General features: G+C 34.8%; 1 protein-coding gene across 4 annotated transcripts in view; it reads left to right on the top strand.

Moving 5' to 3' along the window:
* The window catches only part of LOC148223899 (uncharacterized), a 166,198-nt gene that overhangs the window by 31,282 nt on the left and 109,497 nt on the right, over nt 1-25,419 (top strand). For 2 of the 4 annotated variants that reach the window (XM_088163247.1, XM_088163246.1), the window contains 2 exons: nt 3,764-3,828; nt 4,429-7,819. In XM_088163247.1, coding sequence (XP_088019373.1) covers nt 3,764-3,799 — 36 coding nt within the window. In that variant the 3' untranslated portion in view covers nt 3,800-3,828; nt 4,429-7,819. Of the gene's footprint in view, nt 1-3,763; nt 3,829-4,428; nt 7,820-11,550; nt 11,627-12,917; nt 13,058-16,393; nt 16,447-18,445; nt 20,881-25,419 lie in introns of those variants that run through there. The other 2 variants (XM_088163250.1, XM_088163245.1) reach the window with 2 other exon arrangements.

Here is a 25,419-nt window from a genome sequence, read left to right as displayed (position 1 = left end):
TTCTAGTGCTGACAACCCTGGACAATTTCTTTCTTCTTTCAGTCACCTTAAAACTCAATGAGACCTCTATTTATGGCTTGAGTTTAGGAATATGAATTACAAGCTGTCATGCTTATAGTATGAGAAAGCTTACTGCCTGACTTTTAGAAAAGACAGAAAGAGTTTGTGTTCAATAGGTTTTTAGCAGTCTTAGAAGATAGCATTTTGTTTATCCAGTTCTATGCATAAAAATATTTCCCAAAAAAGTGAATATTACCAGGCCATTGTTCTTCATAATCCTAAATCAAGAAATAACAGCACGTTTCTTTATGGCAGAATAGATAATTGAATGGCACTATTTGATTCTACTCTGATGTTATCCCTTTTCAGATCATTATCTTCAGCATGAGCTTCACTGCTTTATCAGCTGCAATTTAAAATACAGGTGCTTTTAATGTTCTTTCCAAGGCTTAGCTGATAATATCAAGTAAAGTGAATTTGAGGTTTAGTACAAATAATTCCTCTTACCTGAACAATCATTCTTTGAAAGATGCAAATAAAAATGAGAGTTAGAAGTTATGTTCACTACATACTAATGTTCAGTTTTATAGTAATGTTGCTCCAGAATAAAACCGATATTTTTCTGTTAGTACCATTGCACAGCTTTACCGATGGTACCATTTGCAACATACAAAAACGTGACTCTGACAAGAGAAGAAGAAAGACGTTAATTCAGGGACTCATTTTGTTGAATGTGAAAAAACCCCCAACATTGTGAGGTTCTGCCTATAGTGCAAAGCAGATACATGTGTGGCTGATGTTTTTGGCAGCACTTCATAGCCTTCATGGGAGCATCTTGGCCAGGCCAACTGTCCCATGTTCACACTACTGCCATTCAGCAGGGCAGCTCTTATTATTTTCAGCTCCAAAGACAAAAGGTCTTGTACCACGGAGTGCTGAGTCTTTCCACTTCAAAAAGACAAAGCTTTGCAGTATCCCTCGTGCTTTGGGATTGAGTGGCCAGCTATGGGGCATTCATAAGTTTTGCCTTCACTTATCTCATGTTCTATATCTTAAAATGAAGCTGGATTATCCATTTCAAGATATCAAAAATGAGAAAAAAATCAGATATTTTCTTAGACTACTGGAATTGCATCTTCTGTCTTTGACATAGCATTTTTTTAATTGTCCTAGGAAAGTAGCTTAAACTAAGTTTTTTAGTAACAGCATAACTGGAAATCTTGAAATATGAACTTCTGAGGAGTCTCAGCTGCAACTGAAATGAGATCTGTTTGGAATGTGGAGTATGAAATAATACAAAGCACTCTGAAGTTCATACAATGAATATCATATTTGATCACCCAAAACGTATAGATGTTTCTTAAATACTGTGTTTCTTTTCACTACCTGACACCTATTCCTAATCTTTCATTTCCTCATATAGGGGTTGTGAATTAACTAAAATAAAATTGTGGAATATTCTATTAATTCAGAAATTCTAATAAGTAAATAAATAATTCTCATTTTGTAAAAAAATCAGCAAAAAAATTGGTCTGCAGTAAATAATTTTTAGGTCATTCATTAGAAAGACAAAAGAGCTACAGAGAGACAGAAAGAGCTAAATTCAGGCTGCTTATTGAAGAGCTTCCCTCTCCAATGTGTTATAGTCTCTGTTCCCTGATTCTGGTTTTCCTACTCAGCAGTTTCCAGTCAGACCAGTACAATTCTCTGCTAGGTCAGGTTAGGATTAAGTCAATTCTTTCACAGTATGCTATACGGTACTGTGTTTTAGTTTTATGTCCAAAACTGTTGACTAGTACACCAATGTTTTAGCAATTGCTGATTAGTGCTTACAGAATGCCAATTGATGGCATATGACACGGGGCTCAGCAATACAACTACCTTGTGGGGGAGTTGTATTTCAAAGATAGCTGGAGGACTCTGGGAATTGATCAGCTGATGTGAGATGGTAAATGCATTTAAACCATTTGTGTGCTGGTCTTTCTTTTCTTCAACTATTAAATAGTCTTTATCATGATCCATGAGGTTTTTGTCATTTTTTTTCTCTTCTGAGTCTCTCCTGTATCCTGCTGGGGTGGAAGTGTTAGAGGGCAACTGCACGTGGACTTTGATGCTGCCCAGCAAAGGGTCAACTTACTATGAATTCTAAGTAATTTGTTTCTTTTACTTATTTATTTATTCATTATTTATTTTAATAATTCTGTAAGGCTTTGTAGGAGTCTAATGTCTTCTCCAGTCCAAATCCCTCACATATTTTAATCAAAGGTGTTAATCTTTTATAATTTCTTTTTATCAGTGATGTGGATGATACAAGAGAAGCAGATTCTCATCTTTTAATTCAAGCACTGGGGCTTAGTCCAGAGCAGATGAGAGCAGGAAAAATCTTCCCCTGTTCTCTTCTACCCAGAGCTGGATGTTAATTTCCTGCATATGTTGGTGTATGAACAGCCTGATCACACTTGGAACTGTGATAATTGCATATTTGTTGAGGAGAAAAATAGTCAGAATCTTATTAGGTAAGCATTATCAAGTACTCAGCAGCATGAAGAGTAATTCTTGCATGCTTATGACTTTTCCAGACTTGGCAGAATTTGTTTTCAGATCTATATCTTTGCCTAAAGCCTAGTACCTCCTGCCAAATTTCCAAGTGTCCTGACTCTGATTTCATCTTCAGTGGATTTCCTGCTTATGCTTGAGTAACGACAGGAGTCCCTTGCTCATTCACGCAGATCTTTTGCCCCTTGCAGGGGATTTTCCTGCCAGCCCAATCAGAAATAGCTTCCATTCCCTTCCCGTTTCTAGGGTCCCTTGCTTTGCCTGGTGGTGAGAGGGTGGGACATCCATTGTTTCTTGTGAAGTGGATGGTGGGTGCATTTGCCTGAGGTGGGGTAGAGTGCAGCTCCTCCAGAAAATCTCTTCCTCAGAGTTCCGAATAGCTCCAAGACACAGCCTAACATGTCTTTCCATTTCATCTCTCATCCCTGCCACTAGGCTGAGCTCATTGTTGGACTGGTGGCATCTCACACAGCTGATCTCTCTGCTGCCCTCAGAGAGCAGTGCCAGGCTCTGGCACTCCCTGCAGCCTGGGACCCGGATCCTTGCATGCTCTTGTAATTGCTCCATCTGGGTCAACACATCCTTTGTGGTGTGTCTAGAGAAAGAAGATTTTGTCTGTGAACACCATACCTGAGCTCTCCCAACAAGAGGGATCGCCACCAACTGAGCTAATTATTTGAGCTGACAAATAGATAATTATTATTTTAAAAAAAACCCAAATAATTTTTTTAAATCCCCCCCAAAAACCCCAAAATAACAAAACCAAAAACCAATCTCCTTGCAAATCATACCAACCAACCAACCAACTAACCAAACAACAACAAAAAAACCCATACAAAACTTGCCTCCCTTCATTTCCTAATAAAATTTTGGATCAAAATGCAATATTTAGCATACTAATAAGTATCATAAAATATCTTAAGACAGGAAGTAGCTAAAATCATCAGTGCTGGATAATGCTAGCAATCCTGTCAGTTTGAGAAGGACTTCTTATGAAATATAATCAACTAAGGTTGTAATATCTATCATTCCAAAAGCCCTTCTGAAGGCATTGAACTTCCCTAGTTGAAGCACAGTTATGAAAACTTATGCCTGACAATTTGCGTCTTTCATACTGAGTTTAAATTTTTCTGCCTCACCCGCTCCTACAAATGTAGATTATCTAGTTTTCTATTATGTAAAAAATCAAAATTACTGTTCTATTCAGGAATCAAGGATATCTTCCTCGTCTGAGAAATATTGAGGTGTCAAGGATCATGCAACTTCCTAAGGGTGAGCACAAATATTCAACTATGGACATTCTTCAGTGTCCTTGTACTTTTTATTTCACAGACAGGTAAACAGAAAGTACAGATTTTAAAATGCCCAACTGAATTAAGTATGTTCTCACGAGTACTGGATTTTAGAGCTAGGTCCATGAAGAAAGTGTGCTGCAGCGATGAAAAATTTCGGTGTCTAATATACAGATATATGATTTAAGGGATTGACTATGATTCTTTAAACAATACTGTCTTACTAGTGCCAGTAACAGTCACAGAATATTTCCAACATAAAATAGATTATATTATAGATAAAAAAAGTAATTTCTACAAATACATAATAAACTTAAGCTTTAGTCTTGCAAGGAGCCACTTGTGTAGCTTCATATTCCCATTAAAAAATTAGTTTAAAAAATCTGGTGAAAAGTGTGAAAAATTATTGTTACATCTATTTACTATTTCAACACAGTAGAAACATCTCCTTTGTAGTCTCATTACATAGTGATTAAAGGATGGAAATATAATTGAAATTGCAAGGTATTAGTTTACAATGAATTTTTTGTAGTTGTCAGGGCAAAACTATAATTACATAGAAATTAATTTTTCTCTTCAGGATATGAAGTGACAATGAGTGCATTTGAATGGAAAGGATGGGAATAAGTTCTAATACCAATTCTCTGAACAACAAGCAGCTGCAACTCAATATATGTAAAAAATAATGAAACCAAGCTGAATAGTGTAAACTTCAGTGAAAAAGTTATCTCTTGAGATGCAGTCTTCTTGCAAAGCTCTTGAATGATTAATGGAAATGGTATTTCACTTGTGGTTGTTTTTGAAGTGGGTCAAGAACACATATGTTTATAACACACACAGAAATGATGTTAAATTTTAAAGTTATGAGCGATTCACAAGAGCCAGACATATTTAGGATTAAAACCTTGACTATGTCCACAGTACATTCCCCCTGTGCCTTCATAATTGCAATGTTGTTAAGGCTAGAAATCAGTGCTTTTATGTTACAAGTTAAAGATTAATTGGAAGCCTTATCTTTGAATTTTCTTTCTTTCTTGGGTTAAAGGCAAATCATTAAAACAGCATTAATGCATTTCCTTTTCCTATATAAATTTCATTTTATTAATAGGAAAGGGGAAATGGAAGGGAAAAGGGAGAAAGGGACGGGAAAATGGAAGGGGAAGGAAAACTCTAAAACAAATGTATGCTGTATCTATTCAGTTAGGGGATATATTTATTTTCTCATTGAGAATAATTTGATTTTAGAATTTGTAAAAATGTAGTGTTAGTATAATTTGGATAGGAAAAGTCACTCTCTCCTTAAACAAGTAAATAGTTCAGGGTTTAGCCACACTGATTCTAACAATGCACAAATAACCGCTTTAACTGCATTTCAGGTCAATAAAAATAGTTTTAATCTTTATCTCATTATTGCTTTTGACTTTGTTGCTAGTGCCAGTTATTACTGGTCAATATCTATTGCAATTATTGTCAAGTAAGAAGAAAAAACTAGGACTGTAATGGAATATGATCTTTTTGAACTTATTCAGTATTATGGTTAATTTTATTTTCAATATCTGCTTTTTACTGAATATTTTAAGTTATTTTATTCAAGTCAGATAGCAATAAAATCTCCTAAAAGAGGAATTCCATTCAAGAAGCAAATTGTTTAGATCTGTATCTTACCTTGTTGGTGAGGCAATGTTTCATGTTTAGAGAATGTCAAAATAATATTTATTCCCAGTTTAACTATTTTAATTTTTTTTATATGTGTCCATATGTAAATATATCTTCTGGTTATATTGAATTGTCATTGTTGAGCTACAGATGTGATTAATGAATCACTCCAATTCATGTTGTATTTCTCTTTCTTGAGAAAAACTTTTGAATGAAATAGAATAAATTATTTAACATTTTAGCTCAGGAATGTTGCTGTCAGTGGTTAATTGCATCAGCAATCAGCACATACTTATTGATGGTAAATAATATTTTATTATATCAACACTTATTTTTTTTCTATGACATTTTACACATAATCTGGAAAATCTGGAAGTATGTAAAGCATTATAAGGTTTGACTGAGGAGTAGATTGACAATTATCTGCACACAAAAGCCACTGTAACATACATGGAAAGCTGACCCTATGACCTAATTACTTTAATAGCAGTTAAAAATACTGCCCAACCAAAAGGCTCAGTTAGGTAGCAGTTCTATCCTGCAGGATGGGACATGGAAGAGATGTCAGTGAAGAGTCTGAATCACTCAGGTGGATGGCAAATACGGCTGAGAAACATAGCAAGAAAATGGGTCTAACAGCAGACAAAAATGGAGGCTGGGCTGCCTGTGTCTTTATCTAGATGTGAAGCAAATGTCAAGCATAGGCAGGAGAGTATGCACGTTTTGTTCTTCTTGTTCATGTCAGTGAATATCCCTTCTGCATGCAAATAAATCACCTTTTGTTTTCAGAAGGGTGTATATTCTGATTTTGGGGTACTCGGATTTTCTGCAGCCTTACAGGTTCCAAGTCCTGAGTTTAGCTGATTCTGTTTGGAAATATAAGAGGTATATATTGGAAGTACAATCAAAGTTTGCTCGTTTGACCCAAAAATAACCAGTGGAGGCCCAGTCTTTTGAAAAGGATGCTTTCACAAAAGTCTGAATGAAGTTTTGGATAACTTAGAGATCACAACAAAAGATTAACTTTCAATTTATCTTTTCATGAAGTTACTAGAATGACTTGAAAAACAGAAAACGGTTGGTTGCTCTTTTGGTATGTGCATACCAAGGGACATCCATCTTTGGTCAAAGAAATGTATCTAGCTTTCTGTATTGGGCACCTTCTCTCAGACCAAGATCAATGTCTGCAGCTGCTTGCTGCAGAGGAGGAGAAAATCCTTTAGACATGGCATCTGAACACACAGGCTATTTCTGACAACAGATACTGCTCTTTTCCCAGCTTTTCAGAACTTCCCAAAATACAAATTTTCAAGAAAGTTTTCTATGGGCTAGAGTGGGACAAGAGAAAGGCAGAAAATGCAAGCTTTAAGAGAAAAGAGAAAAAGATCTTTTAAAACTGGCAGAAACTTAAATATTGCACAGCTCAGTGTCTAGGCTGTGAGTTGATCAACATATAAAACTCTTCATAAGTAGCTGGCAGGTGAGATCAGATTAAGTATATAAAAGTACAAAGGATGGATGTTTATAACAAGAATAGGGACCAGACACATCAATGCCTCCTTGCCACTTTTGTAATTAAACATGAAAGAAATATTTTAATCATTGTGCAACAATTAAAATGCATCTTTAAAAGTAACCGGATCAGATTAACTCTGAAATAAAATAAGAAGCTACTAAATGAGAACTCTCAATGTAGGTCTTTCTCACAGATCATTATTTTCTCCTATTCTGAAACAGATATGCTCTCCATAAATCTTGTGAAGCTAATGAGATTTATGAGTGCTCATCAGCCTTAAAATTAGGCTACTTAGGTTTTCATATGCCTATAAGCCTCCTTTTCCCACCCAAATTTTGACATTTCCATTTCAAAATTAGCTTAAAATCATATTTGCTGGGGGGTTTAACCCCTTTCTCTTTTATGCTTTCAAAATTTACATTTTTAACATTAAATATCAGTTTCAGAAGATGTTGAATCAAAGCCCAATATATTTTTTGTTTTGCGTTTAGTGTTATCTTGAATCTTAGAAGCTTTTTTCAATGTGAACTCCCAACTGATTCGTAATTAACAAACAAACAAACATTAAGCCCCCCTACAGCACCAGAATGATCAGCTAGCTTGACACTAGGTGGCAGACAAGACAACTAGGAAGACCCTTGAGCAAACTATCCATACCTCTGTATTCTGGTGTGATTCCTTGATGCCTTGGGTTTTAGCTTTTAGATTTTTTTAGACTCTCTGCTGCTTGATGTATCTGCACTGTATTGTACACTGTCCAAGGTGTATCCTTTCAATAAATACCTTTTTTATTCCTTTTGCTCTGTTTGTCTCTGTTCCAGGTCAGCCATTCTAGGCATCACCTCCCAGTTTAACACCACCTAATATATAGGCAACAAAATCAAGGAGTTAGTACTGCAAACGTGCTAATTGCAGCACAAACTTCTTGCACACACTATTGACTGACTATATCTTTTAGTGCTCATGCTAGTGCTTTAAAGAATGAATAATTCTCTGAGAAACCTTTGTATTTTAAGCCATGAAAAAGTACACATTGATTTAAAAAAATGTTTTGTTCGCAGTTTAATTATTAATATTATGTAGATACATGTGAAGGAATCTGTATTTCATAATATATGAGAAACAATGCCCAGCTAAAACTTCTTGGTATATATATGTATATATATAGTTACATAAATCTATCTGTATATCTATATATGTGTGTGTTCTATCTATTGGCCTATAGTCAACCCATGGCTAATGTTCTAGGATCTGCTCCCGAATGCATTCAGGAGCAATGCATTCCAACTAAGACAGACAAAAACACATCAGGAGGCGTGTGTGGATCAACAAGGTCAAATTCAAACACAAAAATGAAGGCTACAGAGGGTAGAATCAAGGACAGATAGCCTGGGATGAATACAGAGAGATTAACTGAGCAACCAGGGATCAGAATACAAACGTTAAAGACCTGATGGAATTCAATCAACCCATGAACATCAAGGGCAACAAGAAAAGTTTCTGTAGCTATGATGGTGATGAAAGGAAGATTAGGGAAAGTGTGGACTCTCTCTACAAGGAAATGGAAGACCTGATTACCCGGGAGATGAAGTCTGAGTTACCCAATGACTTTTCTGCCTTCGTGTTCAATGGCAAATGTCCCAGCCATGCTGCCTGAGTCACAGGACTCAGACTGGGAGAATGAAGGATCTCCCAGTACAGGAGGAGACTGAGTTTGGGACTGCCTAAGGAACCTAAAAGTGCACAAAACCATGGGACCTGATGAGATGCTTCTGTGGGTACTGAGGCAGCAGGCAGATGAAGAGGCTAAGCTGATACCAATCATATTTGAGAATTTTTGCTGCTCCGGTGAAGATCCCACTGACTGGAAAATGAGAAATTTAACCCCCAGTTTTAAAAAAGGATAAAAGGAAGACCCAGAGAGCTACAGGTGCCAGTCTCATCTTCATGCCTGTAAAGATCATGAAGCAGATCTTCCTGGAAAGTATGATAAGGCATGTGTAAAATAAGGAGGTGATTGATAATAGTCAGGATGGCTTCACTAAGAGCAAATTGTGCCTGATGAATTTGGTGGTTTTCTATGACATGGTTAAAGCATTGGTAAATATGGAAAGAATGATGTAATCTATTCAGAACAAAACAATTGAACAAAACATTTAACACTGTCTTACACGACATCCTTGTCTCTAAACTGGGAACATGGATTTGACAGATGGAATATGTGGTGAATAAGGAATTGGTTGGATGGATGCACTCAAAGACTTGCAGTCAAAGGCTTGATGTCCAAGTAGAGACCAGGCATGAGTAGTATTCCTCAGGAGTCAGTATTTGGGCTGGCACTGTTTAATGTCTTTGTTGGTGATGCCATTGTGGGATGAGTGCACTCTCAGTGCTCAACAGCACCGAGCTGTCTGGTGCAGTCAGCATGCTGGTGGGAAGGGATGTGTCATCCAGAGGAACCTTGACAGGTCTGAGAGGTGAGCTTGTGCACTTTTCATCATTTCAGTAAGGCCAAGTGCAAGGTCTTGCATCTGGGTCAGGGCAAACCCAAGTACAAATAATGGGCTGGGTGAAGAGGGGATCAAGAGCAGCCCTGAGGAGGAAGACGTGGGTGTATCAGTGGATGAGAAATTCAACATGACGTGGCAATGTGCTCTTGTTACATAGATATAGATGGAGACGCACTTAAAAGTTTCAGCTGGACTTTCTACCATGTTTTTATTGAATGGTTACATAATATTTTTTTCTCTGTGGCAGTGAAAGTGTCTGTATATTGCTTCTTTTTTTATTATTTTTAAAATTTTGAACCATCTGTTGAATATGGTGATTGATCTTCCATGAGGATATGAATAAATTACATCATTAGGTCCTATGAACAGAGGAAGAACTTTGCTATAAATAAGCTCATAGAAATAAAAAATTTGCTAATATAATTAAAATTTTATCACAAACATTAGTGGACATATTAACAATATTGATAAAAAAAATTAAAAGAAAATTACTTCCACATTATTTTGATTTTTTTTTCATACCAGGAATGCAAAGTTATTAGTCCCAGGGGACTAAGCCTATAATCTGATTTCCAATTCTAAACAAACTGTGTTGAGTAATAAACTTGTAATGAGAAAACAAACAAATTAAACTGTCTAAAAGGTCTGCTCTTTCAATAGATTTTTTTATTTTAATGAAAAAATCTATTGAGTGAAACTTGATATTTTCTTGCTCTCTTAGTTTTGAAGATACCTAAACACACACAATATTGCATCCTTTTTAGCTGTCAGCAAAACCAGTTGAAAAAGCATCAATAATTATTGAATTTATATAAAAGATAGCTATCCAAGTGATCTAGGTCCTTTTCAAAAATATACATAAGCAAATAGAGAGCACTTTGACTGTGGCCTTTTTTTTCAGACAGTTAAAATGGAAGATATTTGAAAGTTGTCTAAAAATAATGCCTTTAATTTTCACATCTAATTACCTGTTAAATATCAGGAATACTGTGAATTCATAGATAAAATCACTGTAAAGGTTAGATGGAACATAATCCAAAGACAAACAGGAGGTTTTCTTATTGTTTAGCATTATTCATTTCTGGACTGAACTCCTTACCAGATACATCAATCAAGTAAAGGTATTTATCCAGTGAAGCTGAATGTATTTGTTGCATTCTGACACTAATTCATTTGAAAATATGTTGTATAACAAAAAGGGTAGAAGCCCAGAAAATACAGGCTCCTGCTCTGCAGCTTGCAGGATTTGATGCCTCTGTGTGTGTCTATTTGTAAAACTAAACCAGGCTGCAGATGCAGCTCATGTTAATAATACTGAATTAGTTACCTCCACACCCAGGACAACTTTTCTCCATTTCCTCCTTTATGCTGCATGTGCCAACAACATCATTGTCTGCCACAGGCTTGCTTTACAACAGATTGTGCTGTTTTGCTCTTATGTTGCATTCATTTTGGCTTCCAAGTAGAAGTGCTACTAATGCATTTCTTAGGCACTTACTATAAAAACAATTTGTCCTGTTGGCAGTTTCATATACTCAGGAATTCTATGTACTTGTCTTCACTTTGCAGATCATCTTTTTTTGGCACTTAAATATCACAGGAGGAACTTCCTGACTGGAGTTAGCACTTACCACATTACATGAGCTGTGCATTCTTTTTGGCTCTAGGGCTACACATAGAGACAAGAATCTGGCTCTAGCAGGCAAAACAAAAATGTATCAATTACATCAGCAGAAAAATTCAGGTCAATATAGTTTTGAGCTGCAGAAAAATCACGTGATTTTTACTAGCCCTGATGATTTCTATGGGTCCAGTATTTTGATTGGGTTTTTTTGGATTTTTTTGTAGTGCAGTCTTATACAAGATCACATTTCTTTTCACTATAGATAAATTAGTGGTTGCTTCTTCTTATGAATATAGTTCAGCTTCTAATTCTGTTCTAAATATTTTTCATTATCTTTCCATTGTTAAATAGAACTGATATTAAAAAATGACACTTTTTTCTTTTTTTTTTCCCCAGGTGTCATGTTTCCAATGAATATAAACCTAAAAAGATGAAATAAGATTGATTTTTACAACTAAAGCTTTCAACACAGGTAATTCTTTTTTCATAGCACATATTTCGAAATGAATTCTTTTTTTTCTGTGATAGATAATAGTTAATTAGGGTTACTTCAGAATGCAAATTAAGTACCTGCCTTATACTAAATACACAGATGAACATCCTTTTTGAGATCCCTTGATTTGAAAGCAATCATCAGTATTAATTGATCATGAGGAAAGGTAGAGGAAAAGTCATGAAATGGTATGCAAGGCAGAGTAAAACTTTCAACTTTTCTACATATTATGCCCTTTTTGAGATGCTGAATGTCTAATAAAGAAAAAAACAGAACTAGCAAAGTGTATGTTGGTGATACAACACAACCTTCTCCTAAGATAAGCATTCAAAAATTAGAGCTAGAAGATGTGTAAAATCAAGGGGAGGAAGAAGAAAAACAATAATCTCCCAAGGGAATATAATGACAAGGCTGGATGTAAAATTCACATGAAGAATAAGCCAGTATGTATTAATAAAGGGTAAAATAAATTTGTGTGGAATCTAATGAGCCATTTGTATCAGGCTCAGAGGAAAAGATATTCCACTTTCACCTCCCTTTGTAAGTAAAACAATATAATATATGTTGGGGGTAGGAAATAATATCAACAGTAGTAATAATAACAGAGAAAAAAAAAAGTATGCTGTCATTATCCAAGTAGTATATTTAAGTAGCAGTACTGGAAGGCAAGGAAGATGTGCTGGGAAGTAACTGCAGATGTCTTGCCGACGTGGCTGAATATCTAGGTCTGTACCAGTACATATGTGTCATATGATCTTTCTCCATTTGCTAAGATTTTGCTCCTCAGTAAACTCAGCCACTTGTTCACAAAGCAATAGCAGGTGAAACAATCACTGACAAGTGTATTCTGGAAACATCTCACAAGGTCCTCCTAGGGAGCAGATTTATAACACATTTGTTTGTATATACTTAAATTTGGCATATACTTAAAGGTGGTATATACTTAAAATGCTAAGTCCCATATCATGAATTTTTGATGTAGGAGTGCAATGAATTTCACACAGGTGAAAGTTAAGCTACTGTAGTATTGTAAAATATGAATCAAGCTAGTAAATGAGTATACTAATATTTCAGTTTCCCAGAAACTCTTTGCTATGTTTTCAGAAGGTTCTTATTTTCATTCTGTTTATTTATTCCCTCAGTCCCTTAGAGAAATGTAGAATGGATTGTCCATTCAATAAAGCTGTGTGAACTCAGCTACTCTTTGAATCTCAAAATAAACTGTAATTCAGAACTTCACTTTCACTGGTTATGCAATCTTTATCCCTAGGATATATCATAGGCCAAAAGACATCCTGACTCTGCTCATTCAGTTTCAAGAACCTGGAAGAGACAGGAAATTTGGAAACTGTGGAAACCCTCTAATCCATTAGTTCATCTTATTATTGAATGATAACCATACTTCTCAAGGTTAATTATTCTTTTTAGTATACTTTTTCTTAGCATTATGTTAAAATGATATTTTGTAAAATGTTGTTGCATAGATCTGACAGTAGATTTTTGTTTTCATCACATATACTGGGATTTGACTAAATAAACAATAAATGCAACATCAAATATATGTAAGAGGGATTTAAGAAGTGGGGCTTCAGAGCTTACACTGGGAATAAGGTGGAAATAAAAACAAGTTAATACTTTACAGTGGAGATTTAAGTGCCATTGTCCTTGTAGCTGTACTAGCCTTTCCTTTAGAGACTCAGTCAGGGAACTGAAGATACCAGTGTTCCATTGATTAAGGCAGAAAATTTGAATGTGTGAACTTCAGAAAAAAGAGAGAAGTAAAAAAGTAATAAAATTTGATGGATTTCTAGAGATTATACTAGAATTAGAATGCCTTAAAAATACCTGGTTTTATATCTTCTGGTATGCATGATGACTACCAGGTCATCTAAAAAGTAAACGGAGTCATTATGGTTTAATGGTTGGGTTTTGGTTTGGGGTTTTTTTATTTGGCGATTTTTGTTGGGGAGGAAGGGTGTTTCCACATGGAAAGTACCATTACAAAGTTATTTTTTAAGTACAGACTCATTTACAAGTAAAGCCTCCCTACTAAAAATCTTTTTTCCAATAGTTCTCTTATACCCACTCTAAAATTTTCTAAGCAGATTAGACATAAAGCATATTTTAAAACATAAATTTTATTCATATTACTCAAATAAACTGTTCCTGTCAGATATGCTTCTGTGCATCTCCCATATCCAAATGAATACATGAAATATTAAATACTTAGATATATTTTGACTTAATGTTTTACATCTGCAAAGTGGAGATTTAAAGAAATTAGATGTCTTGGACAAGATCACAGGCAAAATACTGACAGGCCAAAGAACAGAGTGTTCAGAAGGGACTCTGGTGAATCAACAGATATTTTTAATGAGTGTTTGAATGATATATGCATTTTACTGCATTTGTCAATTATTACTGGTGCTATTTTACAAGTAGAACCTATATTTTATAGTAAATAAAGAAGGATCACATGCATTCTTTTTAATTCCAGATTACTATATCATATAAGCATGTCCTACAAAAAGCCTTCCAAATTCTTTATATCAAAATAAAGAATTCAGCTGTTTTTCAAGTGCTGAGCCCTAAGCATTAGAGTGTTCTTATCTATTAATTAATTCCTTAATAAATTTATATAAATAATTTTGTTTTGTTGGCTTTCTTTTTAGTAATGTATTCATTTTGTTTCTTATATCTTGATTAGAAGAATCCAATTAAGCTATAACTTCCTCCTTTTTGAAATCTCTCCATCTCTTCTAACCCTAAATTTTGTGAAACAAAAAACATTTGCTATCCAACTCTTCAGAGTTAATCAATCAATCAACTGATATTTTTTCAGTTCCATGGCTTTAATCCTAAGATTTTGTACTATTGCACTATTCAATTCAATCTAATAATAAAAACACACTGTGAAAATATGCAAAGAGAAAATGTGGCATCACATAGCATTGAGTAGTTTTGCTCAATATATTGTGAGTTTTAAGCCAGTTGCAGTGGTAGCTCAAAATATTGCAGTGAAAGTTATTGGAGTAAAATATTGAAACAAATTTACAAAGTACATAATACAAGCCAGTAATACTAGCATATTTTTAGCTCTGCCACTGTTCACCCTATAATAAAAATATTTTATACTATGGCCTAAGATATCTAAAAGCAATGAAACAGCACAAGAAGTCTCTAAATTGGGTCTGAATTTTCTTTTAATGTATTGAAGTCAGCCTGAAGATAGAACTTTGTTTATGTAATTTAATATTTATAAGGGTAAACTAACTTCACAAAGTAATACATATTTACATCTCTAAGTAATTGCTCCCAGTAATTAGTTAATTGCATTACTAGGGATTGCAAAGCATTCATGAAAAATATTTTTTGCATATCCAGTGATTTACAGACTGGACCTGGACTTCATATAGACATAGTGCACCTATTATAAAATAATTATGCATAATTTATATGTGCTTATTCTTTGTGCAGAAAGCCTTACTGAGATCAAGTAGCTAAAACTAATTAGTTGCCAAGGAATGTATGTAGAATTTTCCTCTGTGCCTGCAAAGTTAGCAATAATGTAACAATGTTGTTTCCACTTTTACTTGCATTTTAACATTTTTTGTAATAATGTCATCTGCAAGTTTGATTCAATCTGAATGCCAGAAGCACAGAATAAAATATTTATTGTAACAAGAAGATACAGAGAGAATCTTGTACCTCTCTCATTTATTCTGGGGCTTGCACAACAGAACAAAGAGGTTAGAAATGAAAATATTTTCTAGATTTTATGTGCATCCATAGAATTAGTTTGATATTATATTTAAAAGCACTGATTATAATTCATTATTGACAGCAGTTTGAGAGGCTAAAAAATTATTTTAATAGTACTGTGATCTGTTTTTACAGACCTGTTTTAAAAGTCTGTATCTCTACTGCTTGCAAGTGATTATGACAATTCACTGACAAAAAGGGAGGTTACCACTGCAGGCACATGGAGTATACATGTATGTGTGAAGAAAATGATATCGTTTTCTCAGAAAATAGAAAGATTTTAAGTTTTTTTTAAAAATAGGCTCTCATACTTTATGTTCCTCCACAGTGCTAAAAAGGCTTTTTGCTAAAGACAGGGGTGTCGGGTGGTTTAGTAAGTCTACAGATCTAGATTCTAATCATGTGTAGAGTTGGTTATACATATCTTCCAAATCCACACTGATAAGCTCCAACAAGCTTCTTTCAGGGATTAAAACAGATTTTAGGATTGCATATATTGCAACTGTTTGAGAAAATATTGCAACTATGAGCAAGATATGAAAAGAGTGACAAAGAACTTTTTTGAAAGCTGTATTAGAATATTGCCCCAAATTCAGATAAATATTTACAAACTAAGTTCTGCCTAGGGGAAATCAAAGAGAAATTAAAGTCAGGAACGACTACAATAAGAATATCATTCTCTAAAGTGTATAATGCTTTGAATAAATAAAAAACTTCTATATCTCCCTTGGAAATAGAATGCAAACATGAAATGATGATACACATATCACCCTCAACCTTGTTTAAAAAAAAAATACAAACACTTTCTTTTTCTAAGTTATAGTGCCAGAAGAAGTTTATAGGAAAAAAAAAAATCATTGAGGTAACGTATAGTTTTGTTTTGCCTCACTTAATCTTAAAATATGCTAGCTGTTATAATTTACTGTATGTAGAAATAAATAACTGTTGCTGACAGCATTCCATTCCTCCCATCCCATTCAACAGTGACATTTGATTCTTATTTGGGTCCATTCTGGAAAGCCTCTCTGTTTGACCAGGTCAGTACGCAATATCAACTGAACAGCAGAGAATGCACATTTCTCCTTTCCTTGGAATTCTGAAATATATTAATGGAATAATATACTTCTGTTAATTAAATTTATCTGGATCAAAAGATTAAAGCTATAACTCTAATTACTATACTCTAGCAATCATGGAGTATAGACTGAGTATTAGCATCCATTAATGGATGGAATTTTCAGGTAGCTGGCCCTTGAAGCTAACTCTACACTTTGAATGTAAAATGTGTTGGTTTCATCTTGTGATGAAAATTAGTTAGCAAGGAGGAGACCTCTGTTCTTGTCCTGTTTTACTTCTTCTGTTGCTCCTTCCTGTTTTTTGTCTTCTCCATGAAACAGTTCACATGCAATACTTCGAGAAGAACATTACTCAGTGTAATGCCCATGTTTTATTCAATTCACACTATCAAAAACCTGCTCTGATTTAGTTTGTTAACAAGTTTGATAATCTTAGCATCATCTATTACACTACCCCTGACTTTATGGTATTTCACTGCCTCACAACAGAGTATTGAATTTATGTTCAAAATGGGTTGGAGAACTGTAGAATTATCCTCATTTTTGTGACTTAACAGTGAGATGCATTATCTGACAAATGGAAGACTGGTTTGAATATCTAGAAACTTTTTTTAGAGTACTTAGACCTTCAGCTTGGGCTACTGGTCCCAGTACGTTCAAATGCAGTTGCAAGCATCCTATAGTTCATCTGGTAGCCGTTTATGACATTCATTGTACTGCCAGAAAAGGAGGAATTCAAAGTATGCTGCATAAAATAAATGGGTTAATGGTGTAATTCAACTGTTCTAATTTGTATCACAAAGTTTTTGCATGTCTGGACTCGGAAAAACTCAATTAGAGGAGAATCTTGAGGCAAGTAACTCTCCATGTTTCTTTAAATGAACACATCAAAAGACATTCAAGGCTCTCAATCTTTAAAAATGGATTATTTAGAAGATACATAAGCTAAAACAATGTAATCCTGTAAAAAAATCAGATGTTGCTAGTTTCAAACATCAAAATTTCCTGAGAAGTTTTTAAACTATTCTCCTTTATCTCTACCATTTCTTTTTTTCTTCCTTTGCTTTTAAATCAAATAATTCACTGTGTTCTGAGTCAGAAACCCCATAAATTATCTCTAGGTCATCAAAATTTTATTTTGCACAAGTTTGGCCTTTGTTTCTACCTAAAAGCAAGCTCTTTGTTTTGAACAAGGTCTCAATCTCCCTCATTCTGTAGGCTATCCCTCAGCATCTTCCTCACACGATATTTTTCAAGCTGACCAGATGTTCAGCCTAAGATAGCAGTCTTCCCTTTCCTGTAAGCATTCCTTTTAACTAGCAACCTGGACAAGTAGCCTTTTCCCCTTTTGACCATATCTTATAGACAGAATATACAATCATAGAATCATTAAGATTGGAAAAGACTTTGAAGACTATCAGGTGCATTGAAGTGTGTCATAAAGTGCCACATCTGCTCCAGGGATGGTGATTCCACCACTTCCATGGGGAACTTTTTCCAACATTTAACCACTCTTTCAGTAAACAAAATTTTCCTAATATCCAACCTCAGTTTCTCAGCATGCAATGGCATGCATATGTAATGGACTGTCAGATAATTCAGTTCATCATAGAACTGTAGAAATCATAGTCTTCCAAGTCTTAGAGTCAAAATGGGAATAAAAATCTCTTTGGATTTCATAGATAATTTGAAGGGTATACAGTCACAGTTTTTCCCTTTTGTGATTTGGTCATTAACCTTTCTGCCTTCTATCAGTTCTCTCCTCCAACTCATCTTACTTCACTCATTTCCCTTATTCTTTCACCTAGGCTCTCTGTGCCATCACTGAGGCTTCATATAAATACATTGACTCCTCACCAGTCATCCCAATTGCTTTTGTTCTGTTTATTCTCAGATTGAAATTTCTGTTTGCTGTCACAGTTTTTGCTTTCTGTCTACCTACTGACCTTTTCTCCTTCAGTTTTTAGTCTAATTTGCCTTCTAATGGAAAAGGGCCTAAGAAAGTGAGTTTCCTGAACATAGTACCAATATGGCTATCACGAGTTCCACAAAATGGCAGTTTTCTGAGGAAAGATTTGGTCAGTTCTGTATTACTTATTCTTACCCATTCAATAGTGAAAACTTTTTAGAGTCTTATACCTTGAGCAGATTTGAAGATTTTAATGGGATAACAACAGATGCACTCTTGGCAGACTTTGTAAAAATCTCTTTTCCAAAATGTGTAGTATTGCAGATTTTTGTACAAGGGGACAGTACTTAATTTTGCCTAATTTTCTTTAGCACTTTCTTGGGAATAGCAGATCTGTTTGATTGAACATTTGTGGCAGAAATACCAAAAAAGGGCAAATTATTCCATTCTGAGTTGTTCACTTAGCATAGAAAATGTGAGTTTAGGCCATTTAACCTACATAAAATAGTAATCAACTGAATATATGAACCACTGGCCAACCTTAATAATAGGTGGTACCAACAGTCCTACTTAAAATCTTTATGATGTTCTTGTTGTCATGGAAACAATTGTTCCAACAAATTCTCCTAAGACTTCATTCTTTGATAATAAGAATAATATACTTCATTTAAATATACTTGTATACGGATCAGTTTCTCAGAGTGAGAATACCACTGCTTCAACTCTCATCAGCAGTGTAAAATATCTTAAAAAAATGTATATTCTAGGCAAAAACATACTATGGAGTAAGATTTGAAGTATGGAAAAGTTGTGACGTCTCAACATAGAGTGACTGAAATCTGCAATACAGACGTATATGTACATTATATTTTGGTAACATAGCAAGGTTTTACTGGAGTAGAAATGGAGTAAAAACAACTTCATAAGTATAGTTGCATTTCCTCCTACACTATTTTTATGGTAAATTATATTGATTAAAGTATAATTGATTCTATGTAGAGACTGGTGCAGGCTGCAGTGAGGTTCTTTCCCTTATTTTTACATCTGTGTACCTCTATTTTATATTTGAACATCTATGCTAAGGAACATTATTTTTTCTGGCATTTGGGGAAAAAATGCCTTTGAGGACTTTGGTGTTCTTCATGAATCATGGTTTTAAAAAGTTAAGATTTTTGCTAAGAGTAGAAGTAGTTTCCATGACCAAGATGTAAGTTAGGTAGGTAAATGGTAGGTTAATAATTACTAGATACTTAGGCTATAGCTAATTGGTATAATTATCTGCTATTATAAATTCACGTACAGAACAAGGTAAAATAAGTAAACTGTTAACCATGAAGCATGAGGCCTTGGATCGTGCCAGAGGGTCACAGAGACCTGATGAAGACTCTCCTGACTTCATCCTTCGAGACCACTGACCCATTTCGAGACCACCGACCCAATTCAAGAGAAGAACTGCCCACGTGTGAAGGACGAATGGGCTCATTTTAATATGGGATGGGGATGGGAGGTGCTGGGGTTATGCAGATGTATTGTATGTAAGATCTTGGGGAATAAAGAGATGGCAAAGAACCTTGTTCGGGGCGGTCACGCCTTTCGGAGGTGACTCCTGTGCCGCCCGCCGGTGAATAAACATTCCACTGTCTAACTTTAATTAGTTAGAGGGTCTTTGTCCATGATTATACCAGGTTTTTTTAACGATTCATTAACACTTCTTCAGTAATTGAACCAGAACTGTGCAAAACGAAGGAAAATTTTCTAGATAGGTAAATAAAGAATATAGAGAAAAATGTAAAGGGTAAGTGAAGCTTAGTTTAAATAGAATAGTACTTAAGACTTTTATTAATTATCATTGCTTATACAAAAACTTTGATTTATAGAACTACCTATTCTTACCTTAAAATATGAATTATCGTCTAACTCTATATAATCACAAAACAATTGAATACAGCAATGATACAGTTCAGTTTTCTATTCATCTCTAATATTTAACATTCCTTACACCAAGCTACCAACAGCAGAATATATCTTTACTTGGCAGCAAAGGAGAAATAAAAGCAATAAAACCAACATATATTGAATCCCTTGGCTCCAAAAATTTTCACTGGTTTTCCAAAGTGCTTCACATTTCTATACAAGATCTGCTTTAACATAAGGTATCTATTTCAACTTTTAGTTTTACTTATCTTCAGGAGGAAAAAAAGAAAAAAATCCCTCCCCCATCATATGTTCAAATGCCTTCTTTAAATGCTTTCTAATTTGCTGGTATTTTAATTTCTGTTACTGTCAGTTACTCTACCTATGAAATACATCTTGCTCATTTTACAGCAAAATTCACCGCTGTATTTTAAAAATTATATAATTTTGCATTTAAACACCTTCAAGAAGTGGTTTCTGAACCCTTGTCCACTTTTCCAGTGTGGGGCAGTGAATGACTGGCTGTGTGGACTGATCTGCCTACTGGAGTCAACCCACAGCTGCTTATTCAGGTAAGAGCCTGCATCAGTCTGCATCTGCTAATATTTTCACTGCAAAAGCCTCTGGAAGTTGCTGCTAAAGTTGAATCTTCATAGGCTGGATGCCAAGAGAAGAACATAAGGAGATAGGGTGTCTGCAAGTATGCAGTGTATATAGTGCAGCCTCAAACTTTCCATTTCCGTCCCAGCATTGGTTGAGGCTGGAAGGGACCCCTGCAGATCATCTCATCCAACTCCCCGACTCATGTTAGGTCACTAAAAACTGTTTTCTTTGGGCAAACTGAACGAGTGCTGTAAGAGACTAAAGATTGATGTCTCGAGATATTTTGGGGTGCATGTGTGTGGGGGAAAAGGCAAGTCAGGCTTTACCCTGGCAAGGCAGTGCCTTGCTCTGCAGCTGCCATCCCTAGAACCTGTATCCCAGCCCAGCAGTGCCTGTCAATCCCTGGTACAGCATTCAACGCTCCACAGCTGCTCCTGGAGCCCCCAGCCCAGCTCCTGAGCCGCCAGATGAATGGAAGTCTTACCTGAGGGATGGGCTCAGGAAGGCCAAGGGGTATTTAAAGCTGAACACAAGGCAAGCACATGTCTTTACACTACCTCCTCTTGGAATTTTATCTGCAGAACACTGCTGAAACCCAAGAGTTGGTAGCTATATGTGCCCTTTTCTATATCTTTTCTGTCTTTATCTCCTCTTTCTTCCTCTAATTCTCTCTTGAAATTTTTGAGTAATTTAAAATAAAATGGGCCTGGAGTTTGTTGAGTAGACTAAGTTAATACTTTGAGAAGGGTTTTATGTTGACTGAATGTTGCTCTAAGCCTTTGCCAAAATCCTCTGATTTTCTGAGGTTGCCAGTGAAGTTTTTTGTTGTTTTGACCTCTGGAGAATATCTTGTCAGTATTTCTCCCGTGTGTCTAACTCAGAGTACATGAACACCCCTAAGCCATTTTAAAACTCTCGCTGAGCAAGTTTTTTGGGGCTTTAAATGTCCTCAGTCACAGTATCGAATATGATGCACAATAATAAATATAATGAAATATGATAGAGTATGGATTAAATTTTCTGTTTTTGTCCAGGTTAGAGTTGATTTTCTTCATGGTAGCTATTATGGGGATGTGATTTGGATATGTGCTGAAGAGTGATGTCTTTCAAAGTAGCACAGTATTATTAGCTTTTATATACAAAATTATCTCACGTTGCCCGAAGTTTATAGCGATTTTCTCTTTTGTCCCTCTTTATGTATATTTGTAAATTTTAACATGGTATGATCAGCAACTGGTTCAGTCTCCAAAGTCACTTAGGAGGTTAGTAAAGCATGTAAGAAAAAAAGAAGACCAAAATTACCAAGTAAGAAGTTATCAATATAAGTGATCAAATAAAATTCATTATAGTGGAAAGCTTCTGTTCTGATTCCAGTTACTCAAAATTTCTTCCAGTGTCTGCAAAAATGAAACTCAGATAGGTATGTATTTTTTTGCAGCCTGCAGGTTTGCAGAAAGGAACTTGTTCTGAGTCCAGAGTTTTTTATGTTTCTCAAAGGTTCTCTTATAAGAATGGAATGAAGTAGACAGGCAAGCTGAGTATGAGTTGATTCCTGCTATAAAAGAGGATTAAAAGTTAGGGTGGCCTCAAAAGCTACTGCCACCAGCAAAGTAAAACTGAAAAAAGAGCAAAAAAAGCTGCTGTACAAATTGAAAAATCCATTGGATAATATTACTTTTGATACTAGAGCATCGGTATCATACTTCATAAATTGTTCATTATCGCTGACTTCTAGTTGCAAGGTCACTGTAATGTACTCAGTGTCTGGCCACTTTATTCGCTTCTAAGAATACGAGGAAAAAACCTTAAATAAGCTGCTTTTGCAGCTGAAAAGTAATTTGCCACAATATCAGCTAAAAAAAAAAGAAAAGAAAAAAGATTCAATTCATTGGTACTGCAGTTTTATGCTCAAACAAATTTTGCAGCTGAGGAGTACTGTACATGAATTCAGAAACAATTTGGAAATAGACAGGGTAGATGTTACACTGACCTCTGCCCAATGTGATAGATAGATTGGTTTCTCTTTTTTTACCAGATCATATTACCTCTAGGGAAATCATTATCAACAGTGCATCTTGAAGCCATGTGTTATCACATATGGGATATTTGTATTTCTTTTTGGGAAAAAAATAGTTCAGTTGAAAACAAAAACTGATTTTGATACTGCGACTGGTGTATAACAGTATAAAGAGGTTAATTCATAAATGTGCATATATAAATAAATATGTGGTCCAACAATAAGAAGTTAGTAGATGTTTGAATTGCTATTTTAAAAATAATTTGCCATCCTCTTTTTCATAATACTTTTACTGAAAGATCCAAATGATACTTTTAAAACTAAAAAGAGAAATAAAAAATGGATTGCTATTCTAATAAAAAAAATATCCCATAGATTCTTTCCCCAGAACCTCTTTGGACTTGTAAATTTGCATCTGAATTGAATTCTTGTTGGTGGTTTCTCTACAATTTTTGACTCTTTAATAAAACCATAATCACATGTCTCATGAGCTTTTTTTTGGCTGGCTGATGTCAAAGCAATGTGTATTGCATTTAGAACACACAATAACAAAGCACTAGTGAAAACACGTTTGTACAGCTTTGTGAGAGCCTTGAAAAAAATCTGTTCTACTGTTTCTTCCACAAACTGATTTTTATCTTGCCTATGCTAATTTCAGGTGTATGAGGAGTGGAAGAATTTTATTTTTCCTTATTCTTAAAGATCTTTTAATTATTTAAATCATTAATTTTCATTTTAATCTAAAGAAATAAAAGATAGAGACAAAAAGACATCAGTAGGGAATATTTCATACTTTGTAAATGAGATGGGATTTAAGAGACTTTAACCTTCTGTAGGGGGAGAAGTGTAACAAGAAGTCTAAGGAAAACTAAGGTTATTTATATAGAAGGTTGCTACTGATAAATGTAAACAAAAACTCCCCAAATGTATACATTTTTTTCCTGAATAAAAAATGATCTTAGAACTTTCGAACTGTTGATCTAGGCAAAACATATACAGATTGATTATGCACAAAAGAGGAATGCAATATAGTTGTCTTTCTGGAGTTATTACTTCTATTCTCTGTTCTCTGGTTCCATTTGTTACTAATAGCAAAGGGTTTTTTGACACAATTTTGCATGATATCAACCAATATGGTTGTCTAAGCAGAAGAATTAGGTTAATAGATTAAAATACTGAGTAATAGAATATTAGTTGTATATGTTATATTGTTGTATACACTAGACTATATTAATGTAATAGGATCTGCAATATGAAGTTATAGAGTCGTAAAATCACAGCATGGTTTGTGTTGAAAGGTGCCATGGGCACCACCCACTAGACCTGGTTCCTCAGAGCCCCATCCAGCTTGAAGACTTTCGGGCATCCTCAGCTTCTCTGGAAAATCTGTTCCAGTGCCTCATCACCCTCAGTGAATGATTTCTTCTCATCAGTGTTACCTGTCCCAGAGCTGATGGCTGCAGGGGATAAGGTGCAGAAGGGAAACCAGCTCACTCACCCTATTCTGCAGCCATCTCATTTTGCCTGACATTGCCTCACATGGCTCACTGCAGAGGCCATTGCTTCATTTAAAAATCATTCAATTATATCTATTCATATTTTAATCTCTTCCACACACAACAGTAAGATCAAACTAATAACTCTTTCATTTAATTCACACTTATGTAGTTGCCTGTCAAATGGACAGATCTCACATTTAATTCTGTCATAAGTGTATGTAGGATTATTCATTTAAATTGCTTCATATATATTGTTTTCTGTACATGTATATACCATGTTCAATTAAAGTGTCAATGGATACTGCAAACAACATCATTTTCTTTATGTATGTTTTAAATCTTCCATTTCACTGTTCACTAAGTAAATTTAGTTCATAAACTATTATGAACAAGGCTGAATTTCTCTATTATAATTTTTACTTATTAAAATGATATTTTTTGTGGGTAGGAGGAAGATAAAATTTTATAAATAGATAAAAGAAATAGCTTGTTACATTTGGTTAGCAAGTTTCATTTTTATATTCCACAGCAAAGAAGATTTTGTAATGAAACAAGGTACAAGCAAATGTTTATATATATATATTTATGCATATATTGTGCTATACAGTATGAAAAGCATCTGCACTGTATTGATACATTAATAATTTATTTCTATGTTTTCATTCCATCCAAGATACAAAACCAAACCTTAGTCTTACTCAGAAATTGCTTTTCTCTTTTTCTGATACACGTTTGTTAGGAAATTGAAATTGCTATTTTATGTCAGAAAATATTGTGCATTGGCTCACAATATTTTAAATTATATTCTATTATTTCTTTTCACAATTTTCTATTTTATTGTAACTGAGCAGGATTTTCCAGTTGATAGTCCCCTAAAATACAGTGACCTAACTTTGTAAGTGGATAGAACTGATTTAAGACTGCAAGTTATTCATGTGTTTAGCAACTTCCTTTTATGAGAATTCGATTTCCATTGTCATTGTGGAAGTAAA

The sequence above is a fragment of the Sturnus vulgaris genome, chromosome 4 (assembly GCF_052056855.1).
Source record: "Sturnus vulgaris isolate bStuVul1 chromosome 4, bStuVul1.hap1, whole genome shotgun sequence".
Classification (NCBI taxonomy): Eukaryota; Metazoa; Chordata; class Aves; order Passeriformes; family Sturnidae; genus Sturnus; species Sturnus vulgaris.
This window is presented reverse-complemented; position numbering and strand designations above follow the sequence as displayed.